The 18783-nt window shown below is 46.8% G+C and overlaps 1 protein-coding gene across 4 annotated transcripts in view; it reads left to right on the forward strand.

Annotated features, from left to right (window-relative positions):
- SEMA5B (semaphorin 5B) overlaps positions 1-8070 on the forward strand; it is a 282708-nt gene extending 274638 nt beyond the window's left edge. For 3 of the 4 annotated variants that reach the window (XM_069780963.1, XM_069780966.1, XM_069780964.1), the window contains one exon: positions 1637-8070. In XM_069780963.1, coding sequence (XP_069637064.1) covers positions 1637-1792 — 156 coding nt within the window. In that variant the 3' untranslated portion in view covers positions 1793-8070. Of the gene's footprint in view, positions 1-1098; positions 1169-1636 lie in introns of all 4 variants that reach the window. The other variant, XM_069780967.1, reaches the window with a different exon arrangement.
- The last annotated feature ends 10713 nt before the right edge of the window (positions 8071-18783 follow it).

The raw sequence follows: 18783 nt of genomic DNA on the forward strand, positions 1-18783 counted from the left end.
GTTGTTGAGCCTAGGGGTAGCTCTGATCATTACAGCAGTCACAGCTGGGATGTGGCTAAGCCCTGACTGTGCAATGGGCACAGGGCAAGACCCCGCTCACTAACCTCCTAAAAGTTGGGCACCCAGTGTTGGCAGGTAGCCCCGCTGCTGCCAGGGCTGGGGGGGGGGCAGGCGGGGGGAGGCTGGGGCTTCCCCAGAAGGCAATTTTCATCTGCATCTGCCTTCACGCAGGAAGGAGACTTCTCCTCGCCTTGCCGACAGAGCCACAATGCCTGAAGTTTAGGTGGCTGAAATTAGATGGGTCAAGTAAAGCTAATGGAGCTGGGTATTTCATGGACTTGAGCATTAGTTAATTAATTTTCATCTTGCTCTGAGCTGGGTCAGGTACAAGGTGTTTGTCTCAAGGGGGAACTGAGGTAAAGTGGTTTCCCCCAGGAGCATGGGGTTGTGGCAGAACAACCATTAGGTCCCAGGACTAGTTGCCTCATTAGACCTCTCCATCTCTCTGCTCCAGACAGGAGAGACGCTCATACCCTCCTTAAATGTGCTGTGTCCCGATCGTGTGGATGCTGTAGCAAACATGCCTAGTGTTGACTCCCAGATCAGAGTGAGTTCCCTTCATGACAACCATTAAAGGTGCACATAGGAGCAACATAGGCCAGAGACATGTGTAAGAAATCTAAGCCAGGGGTTAGTTAAAAAAAAACTGTCATAAAAGTTCCTCAGCCAAATTCACAGAAATCAGATGACTATAAAGATGCAGGAGAAAGTTCCATAAAATTATTGCATCCCCCCCCTCCAAAATGGGATTTTATCCTCGTGCATCGGTAACAGCTGGCATAGCAATGGGCTTTAGTCTGGGGAGAGGGGGACATCTGCTTGCTGGTGGGAAGAGTAATAGTAATTCTCGCAAAAAGCAAAGAAGGGGGGGAAGAGGGGAGGGAGAAAAAAGCCATTTCTAAATTTTGATGGTAAAAGGGGCATTTGTGGTTCTCATTTTTTATGTTATTGTTGCCAACAATTTTTACGTGGTTGTTAAATTTTTTAAGTCATTTTAGTTTTTCCAAAAGTGACCATGATTTGTTACTTATACTGTAGCTTACAGAAGTGACACACTTAATATCGGGGGGTCCAAACCTGGATATCTACCAATGGAGATGGAGATCAGGTAAATGCACACCTGCTCTTCCAAAGAGAAAAAGCTGCCATTTGGCAACTGGTTTGAAAGGGAGCCGCAGGCTATAACATGAGCATTTTGGAAGAGATTAGATTGAGCACTGCCATTAATCACCAACTTTCGTGTAGGCCCAGCATGGTTTTGTGTGACAATGATGTTCAGACAACACGCCATCTACCAGGAGACTCCGGGTCTCTGGAGAAGGCTCTGGGTTCTGGCCCTAGCGGTAGCTGAGCACAGGTCCATGGAAGGAGACCTGGCAGGAGCTGTGGTCCCCCGCAGACTAGCCCCGTAGCGAGTACGATGTACCGTCTTACTCTCCCAGCTGGAGGGAAGGCGGTGGTGGCTACAACAGAGACCACGATGGAGAAGGCAGGTGAGAGGGAGGTGTCTGCAGGTAGAAAAGAGTAATTATGTGGCACCATTGCCATGCCTGTCATCTCCTCTTCTCTTTTACAGACACTTAACAAGAACAATTTGATACCAGATGACAGGACCAACTTCTACCCGTTGCAGCAAACCAATGTGTACACGACAACCTATTATCCCAGTACACTGAATAAATATGACTACAGGCCGGAGGCCTCCCCTGGAAGGACCTTTACCAACAGCTGATGATGGACAGGTCCCAGAGGACTGGATCACTTCCTATATGAATTTTTTTTAATTGATTTTATGGACCAAATACTGGCCCAGCCTCTAGATGTAAATATTGTATAGTAGGGTCTTTTTTTTCCTTTGGTTAATTGTATTTCTTGTAAACAGCACATCTCCTTACAAGGACAAAAATGCATATGGACCATTCTACAGAGCTTTTGTGGATATTTGGCTGGAGATGGCTCTTACTACTGCAACTGTTTATGGCTGGAAGATCAGCGTTGCTGTCCAAGGCCGACATTGTCAAGGAGGTGGCTGTGTGCTGGGCTCAGTGGCCACCATGCAGCAGCACACAACACACGGGCGCACTCTAAGCAAGGCAAGAGGTGGCCTCCTGGGGCAGGGGTGTCTGTCTGGTGAGGAGCATCCTTCCTGAGACAGGGTAGCAATGGTGCACTGGATGACACGCAGCTCGTGAGACAGGCCGAGCGGGACTCCATCGTGCCAACAACTTGAAGAACGTTTTCTTTTTCTTTTCCTTTTTTTATTTTTGATTTTTTTTAATGTTTCTGAAAAAAACAAACAAAAAAAAAACAAAAAAAAGAAGTAACTTTCTAGGGCAGTGTTCCCTGTATCTTCAACAGAATCTTTTCATATTACAGGAAATACTCTCCGCAGCCTTCTTTGGTAACATGCAGTTCAGCTGATGAGAAACAACACACGAACAAAGTGTATTACCCGAAGAAGCTTTCCAGAATGTTTCCAGTCTTAATTAAAAGAAAATTATAGAGGCAGTGAGACACTGAGAAAAGTAAATGTTGGAATAACATCGGAGACGTGAACTTGGAGTGCCTAACAAACAAAAAGATGTTTATATCACTGGAAAAAAAAGATGTGATGATTGCCGCACAAGAGCCATGGGCTTTTTTCTTTCTTTCTTGTTCTTTTTTTTTTTCTGAGACAGTGTTAACTCTTTTTGTTCTAGCTTTGATCCTGATTGCGTCTGCCAGGAAAGGCAACTTTAGAAGCCATGCTCTTCTTGTGGGAAATCACCATGCTTTGGGCTAATTTTTCCTCTTCTTTTATTGTTGGTTTTTAGTTCATTTACTTTCAAAGAGTGAATAATGCTGACTTTGTGGGGGGAGGGTATTTCTTAAGGAATGTTTCCATAGTCTGACAAGACCCAGAAAGTCTGCTGCACATTCTTATAGTGTCTTCCAGTCAGTACTCTATGAAATAGTAACGCAGCTGAGTAATGTGCGTTGTTTGCCAATATTTCTTTAATTTTTCTGAACAAAAACAACCCAACAAACAAATGCTGCTGCAGCTATTGAAGTAAATTGGGGCAGTAGCATTATTAAACACTATATCCAGCCTTGAAATGTAATTTTGTGTATGTGTGTGACTGTGTCTATAAGAACTGTATTAGTTTGATGCAGAAGCCATGTTGTCTACAACCAGATGTTTGTCTGACATAATTGTTTGGCAAAAAGGAAACTTATTGCTGGTGCTTAATGTACAATTACATCCAATGTGTTAGCAACGTGAACAAGTTCACCGCTGTTATCATTTAGTGTTTCTAAATATTTATAATGAACTCCTGATGCTAAGGATTTTAGAATGTCGCAATACTGAGCATGAGATAAAAGTACACCCTGAAACGCGCATGAGCTCCACGTGGTCCCGAGCTTGGCTTTGTCGTCTGCATCTTACTCGAGCAATTGCCATGCCCGTGCTTGGCCATTGACTCGGCCGTGTTCCCAGCAGTCCCGTTTGTCTTCGCTTTATTTCAGATTTCGCTGTAAGCCGACACCGGTCATTTCTCAGTGCTATTCCTTTGCAGTTGCTTGTTTGGAAGCCCAGCTTGGGCTGTGTACTCAGCTCTTTCACGCAGGCAGCCGGCAGGAAATGAAGAAAGGCTGTGTTGCTCGTGACAAGTACATTGCTTTTCCTGTGAGGAAAAGCCAACATGGCTCTGTAAGCCTGTGTTATGGTGGTTTGACCAGAAGGCAAGAATAAAGTAGCCTCCCATTTTTAAATTACTTTGTTCGACTTCAGTTTGCAGTGATTGAAGGCTGTAGGGTATTTGTAATAAAGTGGGGTCATTAGCACTGCCACGAGGACACCTTAGGCTCAGTGGTGCCCATCATTTTCAGCAGCTGTTTTTCTACTTTAGCAGCTCAGCCTGCTTCTGCTATGGCCCCACTGGGTGAAATAGAGGGAACAGAGGGAGAGAGAGAGGTGCCCTTAAATAGGTGTACTCACATTTGAAGCAGCAGGGTCAGGAGCTGATGCAGCTCTCGAAGCTCTGTCTGAAGCGACCTGCTGCATCCCTCCACGTCGGCACAGTGGCTCAGCAGCGCTAACCCTGCCTGGCAGCGTGGCCGGGGCAAGAGCAGCAGGAGTGAAGCGGGATCGCCAGGGAAGCGGGAGAGCACTGGTAGCAGGGACCAGCACCTGCAGGAAGGCTCTTCCCAGGCCCCTAAATCCCATTTGAGGAGCGATGCCTTTGTGCCTTGTGCCATAACGCGTTCACCCCATCTCACCGAATTTCCACATCCCCCTCAGCAACACTGAAAATCCTGACTTAAAGTCGTTCTAATGAGTATGTAGCCCAGGGGTTGAAAATTATTACATTAGGCTATCAGGATGGGATTTCCCAGCTTTAATTTATGTGATTCAGAAGAAAACATTGGCTCCCAAGATCACTCTAGCCATTGTAAAATTAAAGCATTCTCTGAGCTTCCCCTTCAGAAGATTCCCCATAGCGACACAGTCTGCAACTACCATGCACGTGGCAGGATTGCAGCTGGAGTTTGGGGGGATGCAAGAAAGTCAAACCTTGCAATTATTTTAATTTTCTCTTTTTCCTTTCTTTTTCTCTATTTTCCCCCTCCTTAAACATTTTTCCATTTTTGGCTTCACAGAATAACACGATGTAAACTGATTATGTTTTTTTTCCAAAGTGCCACATAGCAGCTGAAATTATTTAAATGTTCAGCTCACCAAGATAGGTCATTACTGCCATTGTGCTCAGGAGGTGGATATTTTGTAGGCTATTGGAGGGTAGATGCTTCAAGGATGGTGCATGTGGTTATAGTTTCATCAAGACATTCCTCCTTACCAGCCTTCCAAATAGATTCAGCCCTTTTTCATATAATTGGCAATCACAGCAAGGGTTTGTAGACTCCATTTGAGCAGAAAGTAGAATCCAGGAGAGAGAGAGAGAGAGAAAGAAAGAAATCAGAACGCTTATTACTCGATTAATGTTTGCATGAGAGTGCCGTTCTTTAAGGACAACGTTATTGCAGTGTGAGGGTTGCATTTTTTATGAGCTCTCTAATGCGTGGCAGGTTAATGACACCATGTACAGTGATATTCTTGTGATCCAGGTAATTCGGCAGCTTGATCATCAGGTCTGTAATATCTGTAGCAGCTTGAATTGCTCCTGCAGCTGGATGTTAAACTTGCTAAAATTTCCTATTCCTAAGGCCATCTTACAGTACACTGGAATTGCATTTAGTTCAGGAACATTGCTTTCCAAAAGACTCATCTTGCTGTATATATTTTTTTTTCTTTCACTCCTAATACAGAGAAGGGGAAACCCTGGGCAGTTGCTGTGTTGGTCTAGAGGCACTGGTTCTCTGCAAACCCTTTGGATAGGATTCAAGTATACAGTATGTAAAATATGATGGAAATCTTACAGCCAAGTATGTAGCGGAAACATCTTTAATTAGGCCATTCTTCTTTCTTTTTCCATGGAAGTGGCTGCCTTTCTCCCTCCAGAAGGAGCGTGCATTATGGCATTATCCAGGCTGTGTTGTGCCGTTGCTGTTGGGCTTTACTTGATCAACTATCACCCAGCAGAAATAACTTGTGCGGCTCACTAATAGACAAACCACTTGACAATCAAACCACAGCAGAAGAGGTGCTGTTGCTCTAAAGGTGCACTCAGATGTTCAGTATATGAGCCAGGGCTGCTCTTAAATATATGAACTGTACAGATACTATAGGAGAAGAATACATATTGTCTTACCACCACTGTTCCTAATGCCTTATGTTCAGAAAATGAGATGCTTGGTTTGAAATCAACAGAGAGTAGGAATGGAGTCCATGTCTGATGCAGACAATTTGACGCCTCCAGTGTTAATCTGATGTTGAGCCCACCTGGAGAGAAAAATGCTGTCCACTGAGATTGATTTATTCTTTGTACCAAATGTAGTGGGGGGAGAGTTATATATATATAAATACATATATATATATATAAAAAATGTAAATGTAAAGTTTGTGTAACAACTTACTCTTTTTTTGTAATAGTGTATACATCTATCAGTGGATAGATACAGTATATATTTATAATATATACACACACAATATATATATTTAGCAAAATGCCTGCAGAGAAAACTTAGAGTAAGAAAGGCAGTGCTGGTATTCAAATTCCACAGGGACAAAGTGAAGAAAAAAACCTGTAAAAATCTAGTATCCTTTCCATTGGGTTTAAAATAACACTTTTGAGGAAAATAAAATATAATTTTTTAATTGAAAAGAAAATTGATTTTTCTAGTTAGAAATGCTGATTCTCCCCTAAATCATTCTGGTTAAGAATGATTAAGAAACAGATTCTTGTTACTGCTTATATTTTTCTGAATAAGCCTCCCAACTCTCTCATGTGTATCACTCTATTGTTTTTGTAATTATAAGTAGGGAGTAATTGAGCAAAGAAAATTAAAATAGCAAGTAGGAGTAACAAATATTGTACCGTTAGAGCAAAAGACATCATCTACTAGAACGGGGAAAATGTCATCTTCCATGTTAAAGAATTTAACAACTGCCTTCTGAGTTATTGATTGGTATTACAAGCTTTGCCTTATCGTCACACTAGGAGGTTTTAGTACAACATTTAGGGAAGAGAAACCCTGCAAGCCCATGGCTTTTGGTTTTTCAGAGGGGTCCAAAAAGCCACCAGGGCATGGGAGTCAGGCACCTGGTGCCCTGCGTGTCTCTGGAGCTCCCAGCGTTGGCAGCCAAGGCTCTGCATCTATTCCTCACCCTGTCGCTCGGGCGAGCCAGCCTGCGTGTACAGCAGGGCACAGCACCCCTTGGAGCTCTCTGGCATAACAGAGAAATACCCAGTAAATTGGGTTTGAGGGATTTTTTTTTTTTGTCCCCAATAGATCACTTTAATGCCCTCGTGACCAAGGCCCAGACTCAAACAGGTAAATCTTCCCCTTAAGCTTGGTAGGAGGAAACTTCAGGCAGCTTCAAGAGCAGATTTGGGGTAGGTGAGCAAATCCACAAATTTTGATGCTGCCTGATTGCCATAGCCTTCAAAACTGGACAGAAACCCCTCTGGAGCTGGGTTGTCGTGGGGCTTACCCAGTCTCAGCCGTTCCGCCTGGAAATCCCTCCTTTGGGCCCTTTGGGAAATTTTAGTGTCTGCTTTAGTCATGGCTGGAGGAGCAAAACCAGCAAGCCACTATTTAGATAGCCACAACTGTAAGTGCTCAATAGCATTCAACGTAAGTTTGGGTCTTGCACTTGATTTTTTTCCGTTCTGCCTCCAGCCTCAGCTGCAAATTCACCCCTGCTAGTTGAGAGGGTTCAGTGCTGTAAGAGCAGCATTTGGCTTTCTGCAAGTCCCAGCCGCAGTTTGGTTTTAAACAAATCTGATAGTGAAAAGTATTAACACTGCACTCCTCTAGTTCTGAAACCTCCATGAGCAGGATGCTGTTAATTCGCATGCCATGGAGTCAAGCAGAGGTTGGCATGGGTGGGCCATTAATAACTGAAGAAAAAATGTTTTTAGTACCAAAATATCAAACAACATAAAAGCCAGCCAGCTGCATGACAGTGTGATTTCCATCCACACACCCCTCCTTAGATAACATCCAAACCTGCGCATACTTAAAAGCGATGCAGTTAATTAGGAGCATTCCCACAGAGGAAGCTTCAGGGAGGCCGAACGGTATGTGAGATGGAAATGATAGTATTTAGCTTGTAACTGAGGTGGGAGAGTGACAGATGCAATACTGGATCTTGGATACATGGGAAATTATTATGCGAACACAGAACGCTTGCCCCAAAACAGCAAAACCTGGAGAGTATTATTGGACTCTGTTGTGAAGGCACATCACCCTTCCTATGCAATTGAACTTGATGGTACTTTAGTATAAAGGTGACCTAGACTGTAATCACTGCCTTTAGACACTGTGAATTTTTTTTGGGTACTCTGTATTTTTATATATTGTACAATGTAAAGAATAATTCAGAAATAAAACAGACCAACCTGGCAAGCCTGTGAGTTCTTTCACCTCCGTGGCTGATGCGCGACGGGGCCGGGGCTCCTGAGCTGCGCTGGCAGGACGGGTCGGGGGGAACGCGGAGGAGCTTCCTCCTGATGTTGGTGGCCAAGGGAAATGCAAAATTCACTCAGCTGCTTGTGCGGGGATGAGGAATTGCAGCATACGTCCTTCCTCCCTGTCTGCCCTCCAGCTGCATCCTGAGGCCCAAGTTTGGATTGTATTATTTGTCTCGAGTTGTAGACTATGTGGTTACAAAATTGTGTTACTGAGTATAATGCCAAAGTCTGTCCCTGCAGTTCAACTCCCCTCCCACACAGGCCTGAATGTTGGAGTACAGCTCCACACCAATCTTGGGGTGCATTTGAAAAATGGTATTTCTGAGTAAGGTGCCCAATGAGGTAAGATCAAATCCGTCTGAAATTTGGGGTGCCAAATCCACGTCCAGTTCTGCAGTACGCATCTCCCCTCTGCTCCCCAGCTCTCCGCACGTGACACCGAGTCTCCAAGGACACAACTGCTGACCGTGCCAAGGAGACTGGCTGGCTGCAGCGAGCAGAAATACGCTCGTCTTCTGCAGAGCCTTTCAGGTGTACGTGCTCAGTTGCAATGAATTCCTATTGCTGCTCCTTCTCAAGCCCTACATATTGATGCGAAAAGTTATAAAAAGCTGAGCGACACATTTTGATTGAAAGATGATCGCAGCCTCATATTGAAGAACGTTATAGCTCTTGTTGCATTTATTAATCAAAGTAAAGACCATGAAAAGTGACAGAGTCAGGAACATTTTAGTTTATGTTCCGATACAGCTCAAGACTTATATTGAAGTTTCATACAGAAAATTACACCATAATGTCGTAAAAAATAGATTGGATTACTAATAACCTGAAACGTGCTACACCTGCATACATAATACTTTAATCCTACTAAATCATAAGCTATCATTTGGGTGTTTTCATATTCTCAAGTGTGCATACAGGAATTTCTTTTCAATGCAGACCATTAAAAAGTAATTGAGAGGCGCAAGATCAGTAAAAACAAACTTGCTGTGAATAAGATGGATTTTTTTTCCCAGTTAGTTTGCACGATAACACGGGGAGGCCATTTCTGAATGGTTTTGTTTTGCATCAAGACACCTCTGCGTGCAATTAGAGCAAATTATCACGTTGGAACCTATTTCCAATTTCCTTAAAATCTACCACAATATTTTTTTCTAGTTGCTAATTTGATTCATTAACATAACAGTTTCACTTGTAGCCCCAATGCATTTTTGTTCTCTTACCTTCACTACACATCCCAACTGTACCCTTTTTCCTCTTTAATTCTTAACTGTGTGTAGTGAACAGCGAAAACTTTGTTACCTTGCAGGTTCCCCATCAGCTTTTTATTAAGCCAGAGCCTCAGGTTTGCGCTGCTGGTGGTGGGCTGCCGAGGAGCATCTGCTGCCTATGGGATTTACTGGGGAGCACCCCCAGCAGCGTGGGCAAACATGGGGCCCTGAGCCAGGGTGCGGGGCTTTCTGTGGGGACTGCAGCGACTGCGGCAGCACCACGGCCCCCTCAACCTGCCTTCGGCAGCACTCGGGGCAGGGGTTGAGTATAAGAAATGGAGGAAAAGGAGCAAGCAGAAGGTTCCTCGTGATTCATAGAACCATAAAATCGTAGAATGGTTTGGGTTGGAAGGGACATTAAAGATCACCTACTTCCAACTCCCTGCCATGGGCAGGGACACCTTCCACTAGACCAGGTTGCTCAAATCCCCATCCAACCTGGCCTTGAACACTGCCAGGGATGGGGCATCCACAACTGCTCTGGGCAACCTCTTCCTGTGCCTCACCACCCTCACAGTAAAGATTTTTTTTCCTAATATCTAATCTAAATCTAATATCTAATCTAAATCTACTCTCTTTCGGCTTAAAACCATTACCCCTCATCCCATCACTACACTCCCTGTTAAAGAGTCCCTCCCTGTCTTTCCTGTAGGCCCCCTTTACGTACTGGAAGGCTGCTATAAGGTCTCTCCAGAGCCTTCTCTTCTCCAGGCTGAACAACCCCAACTCTCCCAGCCTGTTCTCATAGGGGAGCTGCTCCAGCCCTCTGATCATCTTCATGGCCCTTCTCTGGACTCACTCGAGCAGGTCCGTGTCCTTCTTATGTTGGGGGCCTCAGAGCTGAAGGCAGTACTGCAGGTGGGGTCTCACGAGAGTGGAGTAGAGGGCGAGAATCACCTCCCTTGACCTGCTGGCCACGATTCTTTTGATGCAGCCCAGAATGCGATTGGCTTTCTGGGCTGCGAGCGCACATTGCTGGCTCATATTGTTTTTCATCCACGAATACCCCCATTCCCTGTCGCCCTGTGCTGCCGGGGGGAGGAGGTAGAGAAAACCGGGAGTGGAGTTGAGCCCGATAAGGAGGGAGGGGTGGGGGGAAAAGTGTTTTAAGATGTGGTTTTAATTCTCATTATCCTGTTTTGATTTGATTGGCAGTAAATTAAATTGATTTTGTTTCTTCCCTAAGTTGAGCCTGGTTTTGGTCCGTAACCATAAGTGGTGAGTGATCCCTCCCTGTCCTTGTCTCAACCCACGAGCTTTTCTATATTTTCACCTACCCATCCCCCTGGGGGGAGAGGAATGAGTGAGTGGCTTCGTCGTGCTTGAAACCACGACAACGCCAGAGCGAGGACTTGGATGAACGAGCTATAACCACTGCAGAGTGGCTGAGCAGGTGCGTATTGGCACCAGGGCATTATCAAGAGCAAGTCGTGTCAGACCAAGTTAATTTCCTCCTCTGAACAGGCACCACGTCCTGCAGATAGCGCAGAAGTAAGAAATATCCTGCAGCCTGATTTTTAGCAAGGCTTTCGACTCTTTCATACGTGATCCTCATATGCTGCTGGGAGCGGTGGCCAGGCAGAACATCGTGCAGACACCCTCCTCGGAAAGCAGCCAGGTTGTGGCAATGAAAAAAAGCCCCAAGTGGGTCTCCTACTACCATGCCCAGCACCCCTACTAGTGCCCAGCATCCCCACCAGTGGCCCCCCAACCCCACCAGCACCCCCAGTCTCCCATCATCACAAGCCCTGGCTCTGACTCCTGCATTTCCCTCTGCCCATGCAGGCATTTTGGTCAGCTGTAAAAGCACATGTGGCTGTGCTGCTGTGGCAGGGCACGGGGACAGTCCCCAAGCTCAGGGGCAGTCCCTGAGTCAGCTGAAATCAGCTCAGTGCAGCCACCACGGCACGGAGCTCAGCACAGAGCAAAAGCACCTCCTCAATGTGCATGAGACTCAACAGTCTCCCACAAAAGCATCGCTTCCTGTGATGTCTCATATGTTTTTTCCCCTCGAGCGTACAGCCGAAAGACCACGTGCTCTCAGACACAAAGCTCAATTACCAAAAGCTTTGGAGATTCATTAAAAATGCTGCTTTGCTAACAGTTGAAATGCATTTTGACATGGTTTATTTTGTTCATTCATAAAAAGCCACTTGTGGCATTGTCATTGCACTTTCTGTTTAAAAAAGCTGAGGTTCAAATTAATCGAGAGGGCGGCAGAGCTCAGCGCTGCCCAAGCCTGCTTCCAAAAGAAAAAACCCAACACAACCCCACCACACACCCCCCCACCCCTCCTGGCATGTAAGGTAAGGACAGACAATAAATTCCCTACATCATCAGAAATGGAGAAAATCAGGCTAGTAGGGTAAAACATCAACCCATTTCCCAGGACACCCCCCCCAGACAGTCTGTCTTTGGTCAGATTTCAACCCTTCAATCTGCTTACAATTTCCACAAACCAAACCCTTTTCCTCTGGAGAAAGGACTGAATCAGGCTAAGGTAATTTGTTTGTTGAGATAAAAATGTGAAGCTGGCTCGTGGGGGGCTGACAGCAGCTGGGTAGACTCTCACCTTTTCCTGCTTTGCCTTGGTGTGCTTGTAGGGCAGGTTTATATCACCTTTTTTTTTGTTGTGACTGACACTACATTGACCACCTCATGGCAGCAACTCAACCACATGTAAGATTAGCTTGCTCTCATTTTAAAACTAGAAAAACCAGAAGGAAACGTTTGCATGCTGTACACCAGCCACATCCTCCCATCAACTCCATGGTGTGTATCTGTACAGAACATGGAAGATGCAACTCGTCGGTTCCTTGCACCAGCTGAAGCAGATCTGGTACTCAGTAAACACTTAAAGCTCTTTCTGGCTGCGGGGCAGACGTGTCTCCTCACTGAGGAGCTGTGCCGTACCACTGTCACACTTCAAAGTAAGTTTTCTGGAGATTTTCAAGGTCAAACTTCACAGTTTATGAACCAGCAATTAGTTGGAAGCAAAAAGTACCCCTGGTTGTCCATCACTCTGGAGACAGTGTGGTGTCTCCCAGGCCCGGGGTTAGCATTGGCCGTAGTGAACAGCAACAGGCTGTTGAGGTTTGGTACATCTAACCTTGCCGTATTCTTTCATTTTTAAACCTCCCATAGTCATTTCCTTGCTGTCGTGGAAATAATGGAGCCAGCAATGGATTGCTTCCCTCTCAAGCGCAGGGTAATGAACAGCCATCAGAAACATTTGATATTTCCATGATGTGAAGCATCAATGGCCACAGAGAAAACTGTACCCATTTTTGCAGTACTTAATTTACTGTCACAAGCAAGCGATCTGTACGAGAGAGCAGGCATAACACTGATACACCTTTATTACCCTGGCAGGAGCCACATTATTGTTTTCTGTTTTCACATTTCTTAGCAACAACATTTTTTTGTTCATAGGAGCTCGGCTGAAATTATTTTTATGTTGTACCCAATTTACATGCTGACTTACATTAGCCTGTCCGCGAGCGAGAGCCTTGCTTTCTGCCTGAAAGCCTCCAGGCAATTACTGCTGCCTTCTGCTGATCCATCGCTCCTCTGACGCTGGAAGAGACAAACCTCGCTGCCTGGCAGAGGCCGCCCATCCTGGGCAGCAGCTTGGTCCCTGGCAGTCCCCACCATGCCGGGTGCTGTCACAGCCAAGGAAGGTCTGGAGCTAATAGGTGCGGACTCATGCTCCAAGCATCACTTCTGCACGCCAGCCCAGAGACGCACAGTCCCAACCCAGCCAAGATAAAATCATCTTTAAGCACCATGTGAGCGTACAAGGTAGGACGAGCTGCGATGCTTTAGCAAAGGCTAAGACCTATTCTGAAAATCTCTCTCAAAAGGGTCTTTTCTGCATTTCACTCGCAGTTGAAGTCATTTCTGTATGAGGTTGTGCTGTTGTAGTTCACGCTTCTGCTGCTCATCTGCTCACCACAAACCCTCCAGAGCTGCCCTTTCCTTTGCCCACCAGAGATGCTCTTTCAGCACCAAAACTCAACCGCAAAGCTACATCCATAATCCCAACCCTCGGTTCTGCAATCAAAGTCAGGTTTAGGAGAGCCCCGAGGAGAGTTTGAGGTTCAGAACACGGCGGGGTCGGTTCGTCGGCTGCCACCATTCCTCCGCCTGCGCTCGCCTGAGCCCCACTCACCGGGGTCCCACCAAGGCGGTGTTTCCCGATGTGCTGCCCGTGGGAGGCTTGCATCCCCTGCCCACTGCATTTTAGTGCCTGACCCAGGTACTTACCACAGCTGTATGTCTAGGGCCAGGCAGACAGATGGACAGACGGACGGACAGAAGGATACACTTACAGCACAGCCCGTGTAGCCCCCAGGGAAGTGGTCCAGCACATCCTGGTGCCACCAGCAGGGTCCCTCCAGCCCCAGGACCTGCCTGCAGATATGGAGCAAAGCGGAAAGCTCCCCAAAAGAAACCTCGCTGCAGCCACGGGACCTGCTGCAAAGCCTCCTGCTGAGAGTGCGGGATGAGCCGGGACTGCACCACCACCATGGGGCTGTGGTCCCATGCTCATTTGGCTCCCAAAGAGTTAAGGTGGTTTTTGCAGCCCTTATCCAAGGATGACTTCACTGGGTGACTGGCCCGCACCAGGAGAGGAGAGCATGTTGCTCCTGGCAGCTTGCATGAGGAGTCCTGGCATGGTGCACGCTCTGGGGCTTCCCCTCTGCCTGCTCAAGACCAAGCTGTAGCAAAAAAAAAAAAATAAAAAATTCCTGGTTGCAAGTTTGTGTTCATATGGCGGGGGGTGCAGAGTAACGTCAGTGGCATGTGTCAGGTAAAGGCTAATGCCTTGGTTCCTGACAGGACTCCCCAGCTGCAGCCCAAACTGTGCTCCTGGAGCAGGTAGAGCACCACGGCTGCTCAGCTCTTGCAAGCCCTGGCAGGAGAATAAAGGCAGGCCCACCTGCATTTGGGTGCTGCTGCTGCTCTTCCCCAAAGTCAGCATCCCCCAGCGCTGGACTGCAGCCCAGAGATGCCAAGACACCCACACCTGGTATCTACAAGTGGCCCTGACTTTTCCCCCCACCTCTTGCTGGTCCCATGGCCAAGAGACACGAGGTATCTGTGAGTGGCTCCCCCACATCTGGGCACATCTGGACACAACACTGAGTGCCTGCACCCAGCCCGGCCCCCAGCCCAGGTGCTCCCACAGGGCCCGTCTGCCCATGTCTGACTCCAACGTGGTTGGAGAGGAAGCCACCAGCGAGCACCCAGCAAGGATATGCCATCGGGAAAGAGAGAATAAATGTCATTTATATGCTAGGGAGACAGCAGATTTTAATAACAGCAAAAATAAAACAGAAACCAGGTTAAAAAAAAAATCTCTTTGAGAAAGGATGAGCATAGAGGGTTCACTAACACACAAAACTATGGCAGGGATCTGAGATGGACCAGAGATCTGAGATGGGGGACGGATCAGCTCTCGTCCCACCAAGGACGGAGATTTCTGTAACACTGCAAAGATAAATACAACCGGGAACTGTATCATTAGAGGAGCCTTAAGCTCCCATATATAGCCTGGAAAGAGACTGTTGCTAAGAATAGTGGGGCCCAGATATTCCACGATACAAGAGTTGACAGATTTCTTCCCAGCACTAATAGGATGTGAGGCTATTTTAAACTTGCCCTGGTAAGTAGTCAGGGCGTTACTGAAGAGCTGGTCCTAGAAAATAAACATGGATCAAGAGATCCTGGGTTGGGGCCGCTTCAATTAAGTGCAGAATAAACACAAGGAAGGTTATTACAAAGGGTCTCCTTTCCAAAAGCCCGAACAGAGACGTTAACAGTGGGAACCAGCAAAATCAACCAGCTTGCAGCGTCCCGAGCTGTGAGCCTGGGTGAGTCAGGGTGTGAAATCAGAATTGGGACAGTGTGGTGGGGCAGCGGGGGCTGCCACCACCACCCGTGCCTCCCCCTCCCTCCGTCCCCTGCTTCCTGGGGACCCCACTGCCCCAGCCCACCCCCTGCGTCCCTCGGTCCGTGGGGACCCTCAGCCCAACAGCAGTGCCAGACCACCACCCTAAAACCCCACTGAAAGCGATGGAAATCTTTCTGTTGACTGGGTTGGGTATTGGATGAAGCTACATTAATTTGGACTAAGCAACTCCCATTTCGTAGCAGTATCTGCAGTAGTTTTCAGTGATATAGCAGAAATAAACTATTCCCTTGTATTTTCTTGGAATTAATGAACAGTGATGGCAGCACATCTGAGTAAACCTCTTTAATGTGCAACAACCAGTACGTAAAGTAACACGCACTTCGTGGTCAGATTCCAGTTTTAAAAAGAAATGACACAGTGGATGTGTTACATTGACAAGTATATAGTGGTTTCAACATTATTTTCTTAAAAATAAAAGTACATCACATTGGAATATTGCATACAAAAAGTAGAATTTGCCCTAAAATAAAATTTTATCAAATCATTTAAAAAAATTACAAAAGTAAAATGCATACAAACTCCAGTAAAATTGAACAGTCTTACAGGTCGAGGATAGTTTACAAAGATGCTCTCCAACATGTAAAACCCTCTTCCTTCTCCATATGTTCATGCAGTTCAAAAAACCCAACTGTTAGGTGTGTCACATAATTAAAAGCTGTTTTTTCCACCTTATCAAGTACTTGTTTCTAAAATGCACAGTGGAAGACGTTAAACTTGGTAGAGGAAGAAGAGGTTTTAATCTAGCAAATATCATAGGCAGAGAAAATAAATATATCTGGAAAATACATTGTTGTCCTGGGGGGGAGCAGCAGCTGGTGGCCGGCCGCCCATGGGGACGCCCTGCAGCTCTGCCAGCCTTGCTCAGCCCAGGTGACGGGTGGCAGCAGGAAGGCTGGGGCAGGCAGAAGAGATGCAGGCAGGAGAGGTGCAGGCAGGGGCCAGGGCGAGGGAACCAGCTCTTGTTTTCTTGCAGCTTTGACTGCACATCCAGGGCGTCCAGAGAGAGCCAGATACAGCCCAGGGGCACCGCACCCCCTGACTGCTCCAGGCAGACTGGCTCTCTGAGCATCCCTTCCCTAAACATAACTATTTCCCACCAGTTTGTTAATGCAACCTGTCCTGCCAGAGGGGTTTTCTATCCATGGAGTACATACTGTCTATGCCTTACAGATTATGCGGACCAGGCAGAGAAAACCAGGGTCTGCACTCCCCACAAAAGTCTCAAGGCTGAGGACACGCAGCCCATTAAACAGGGTATTTCCCACACCCTGCTCCAGCCCCCGTCCCTCACAGGATCCCAAAGCACTTCCCAGCCCTGACAGCTGCGTGTCCCTGCCTGGGGAGGGACATGGGGCATCCCCCTCTCCTTTTACCTTGGGGACCAAGGCACCCCCCACACAAGCATCCCTTCCCCAAGCCCCCGAGCAGCTCTGTGACCCAGCAAGCGCAGCACCCAGGCTCTCACTACCCGTCCCAGCGTTACACAAACCTGCACATCCCCTCTGCAAAGAAAAACATGGGGTTGGGGTTTTTTAGCTTTTACAAGCAGGTGGGCTAAGGTTGAAGAAGTGGCCTGAGCCTAAAGGGAAAAGCTCCCCATAAAGAAAAAAAAAGGTTTGCTCATGGTATTTTCTTCACGTAGCGATAAAAAGTGAGTGCAATGAGTCTGTCCAGATAAAACAAACACAGAAATCACATGGGGGAAGCCAGTGGGGAAAGAGACTGCAGAAGGAAAAGCTGTTACTGCAGGGAGAAAGTCCCACCTGCATTCTCTGCCACACCTTGGAAAACCAGCGCCTCTACGCCATGTGCCAGAGCCATAGCTGTTCCTGTAGAACAAATCACATCACAAACATAAAATGAAGGTCAGAACCTCCTTCTTGAGGAAGTAAAAAATGAGACCCTGCTAAAATTGGGCTGCAGAAGACATCCCTTCTGTGCAAATAACCCAGGCGCCCACCAACGTTGCACCTTCTGGGCATCCTGGCTGCAGTGCAGTGCTTCCCCTCTCCCCCTCTGCCCCGACCGCTGCCCCCCCCAGCCCAGGCACGAAGCTTCCCGCATTGCTGCTGGGTGCTGAGCAGCGGCAGGAGGAGTGCTGGGGCTGTGGGACCGGGTCCACGCTCCGGGTGGGCATGAATCGCTCCAAACACATTGTGATCCCAAGTAAAAGGCAGGAGCCAGCACATCTGTGCAAATATTTGCTTTTGCTTGTCAAAACTTTGGACAGAGTTACATTTCTTCCTCTATTTATTAGTTTCATCTGTCTTGAAACACAGACTGCAAAAATTATATGCAGATTGACATCATCTTCTGACTTTAGTGGGGCTGCCACCTGCTCTGCAGCAATTCTCCTCTGCCGTCTGAAACGACAGTCCTGGAGGAAGGCAGGCAGATATTCCTGTGCCACCTACAACCCATCTCGCAGCAGTCATGGCTGCAGGGAAATGAATGAAGCCTGTGTTGATACTTACGATCTCTCACATGTGAAGCAGTAAGCCTGGAGGCTGTCTCTGTCGGAAGGGAGGCAGCAGCCACGAGGCGGCTTTTCCCCCTCCACATGCCCCCCTTCTCCTCCCAGCCCTGATGCTGGAGCCCACAGAAGATGATGAAGTGCTTGTTCATTTTGGCAGGGTCAGCATCTACCCTTGCACAGCTGTGCATCCACGAGCACTGCTGCCTCCTGGCACACACCACATCCCTGCTCCCCAAGCCTGGCACTTTAACACCGAGAATGACGGCACCAACATCAAATACCAAATCGATACCAAATATTCATGTACGCTTTCGTACCAGTGTAGCAGTTGTCTTGGCAAGTTATTACAACAATCCATACTTAGTCTAAAAGAAAACCCCTCAAAACTAATGAAACATAAAAATGTCTTTGTCATAGATACTTATTAAATATTTGCAAGTGACTCAATAGAAGAAATGAAAATGAACAATTAAAACCCTCCTGTCACAGTATTACAGGACAGTTATATCCACTGTGCAAACTGTGTAATTCCCATTCATATTTCAGTCAATCCTCACAATTAAACAGCACTTCAATTTCCAGTAACAGCCAATATATGCATATCAATCAATTCAGCTTGTTTATATTGCAGTGTAAGGCTACACAGCCACTTGCTAAGTTTACTGTAGAACAAGCCAGGCATTAATAACCCTGTCACCACAAAATTTCAAATTTTATATGGATTCAATCAACTCAACGCAGTCTTTCAGTGTTGAAATGCCCTCTGGAAATCCCCCTCCCCTTACTCAGTCCATCAGCATGGCGCTCCCCCGGGTTACCAGTGCAAACACTGACGCAGCCTGGGGTTTTCCAACCCCCTCCAAGATTAAAGATGTCCCACTCCCATTCATTTCAGCTCTGTCAGATGATTGGGAATAACTCCAT

This window comes from Haliaeetus albicilla, chromosome 4 (assembly GCF_947461875.1).
Source record: "Haliaeetus albicilla chromosome 4, bHalAlb1.1, whole genome shotgun sequence".
Taxonomy (NCBI): Eukaryota; Metazoa; Chordata; class Aves; order Accipitriformes; family Accipitridae; genus Haliaeetus; species Haliaeetus albicilla.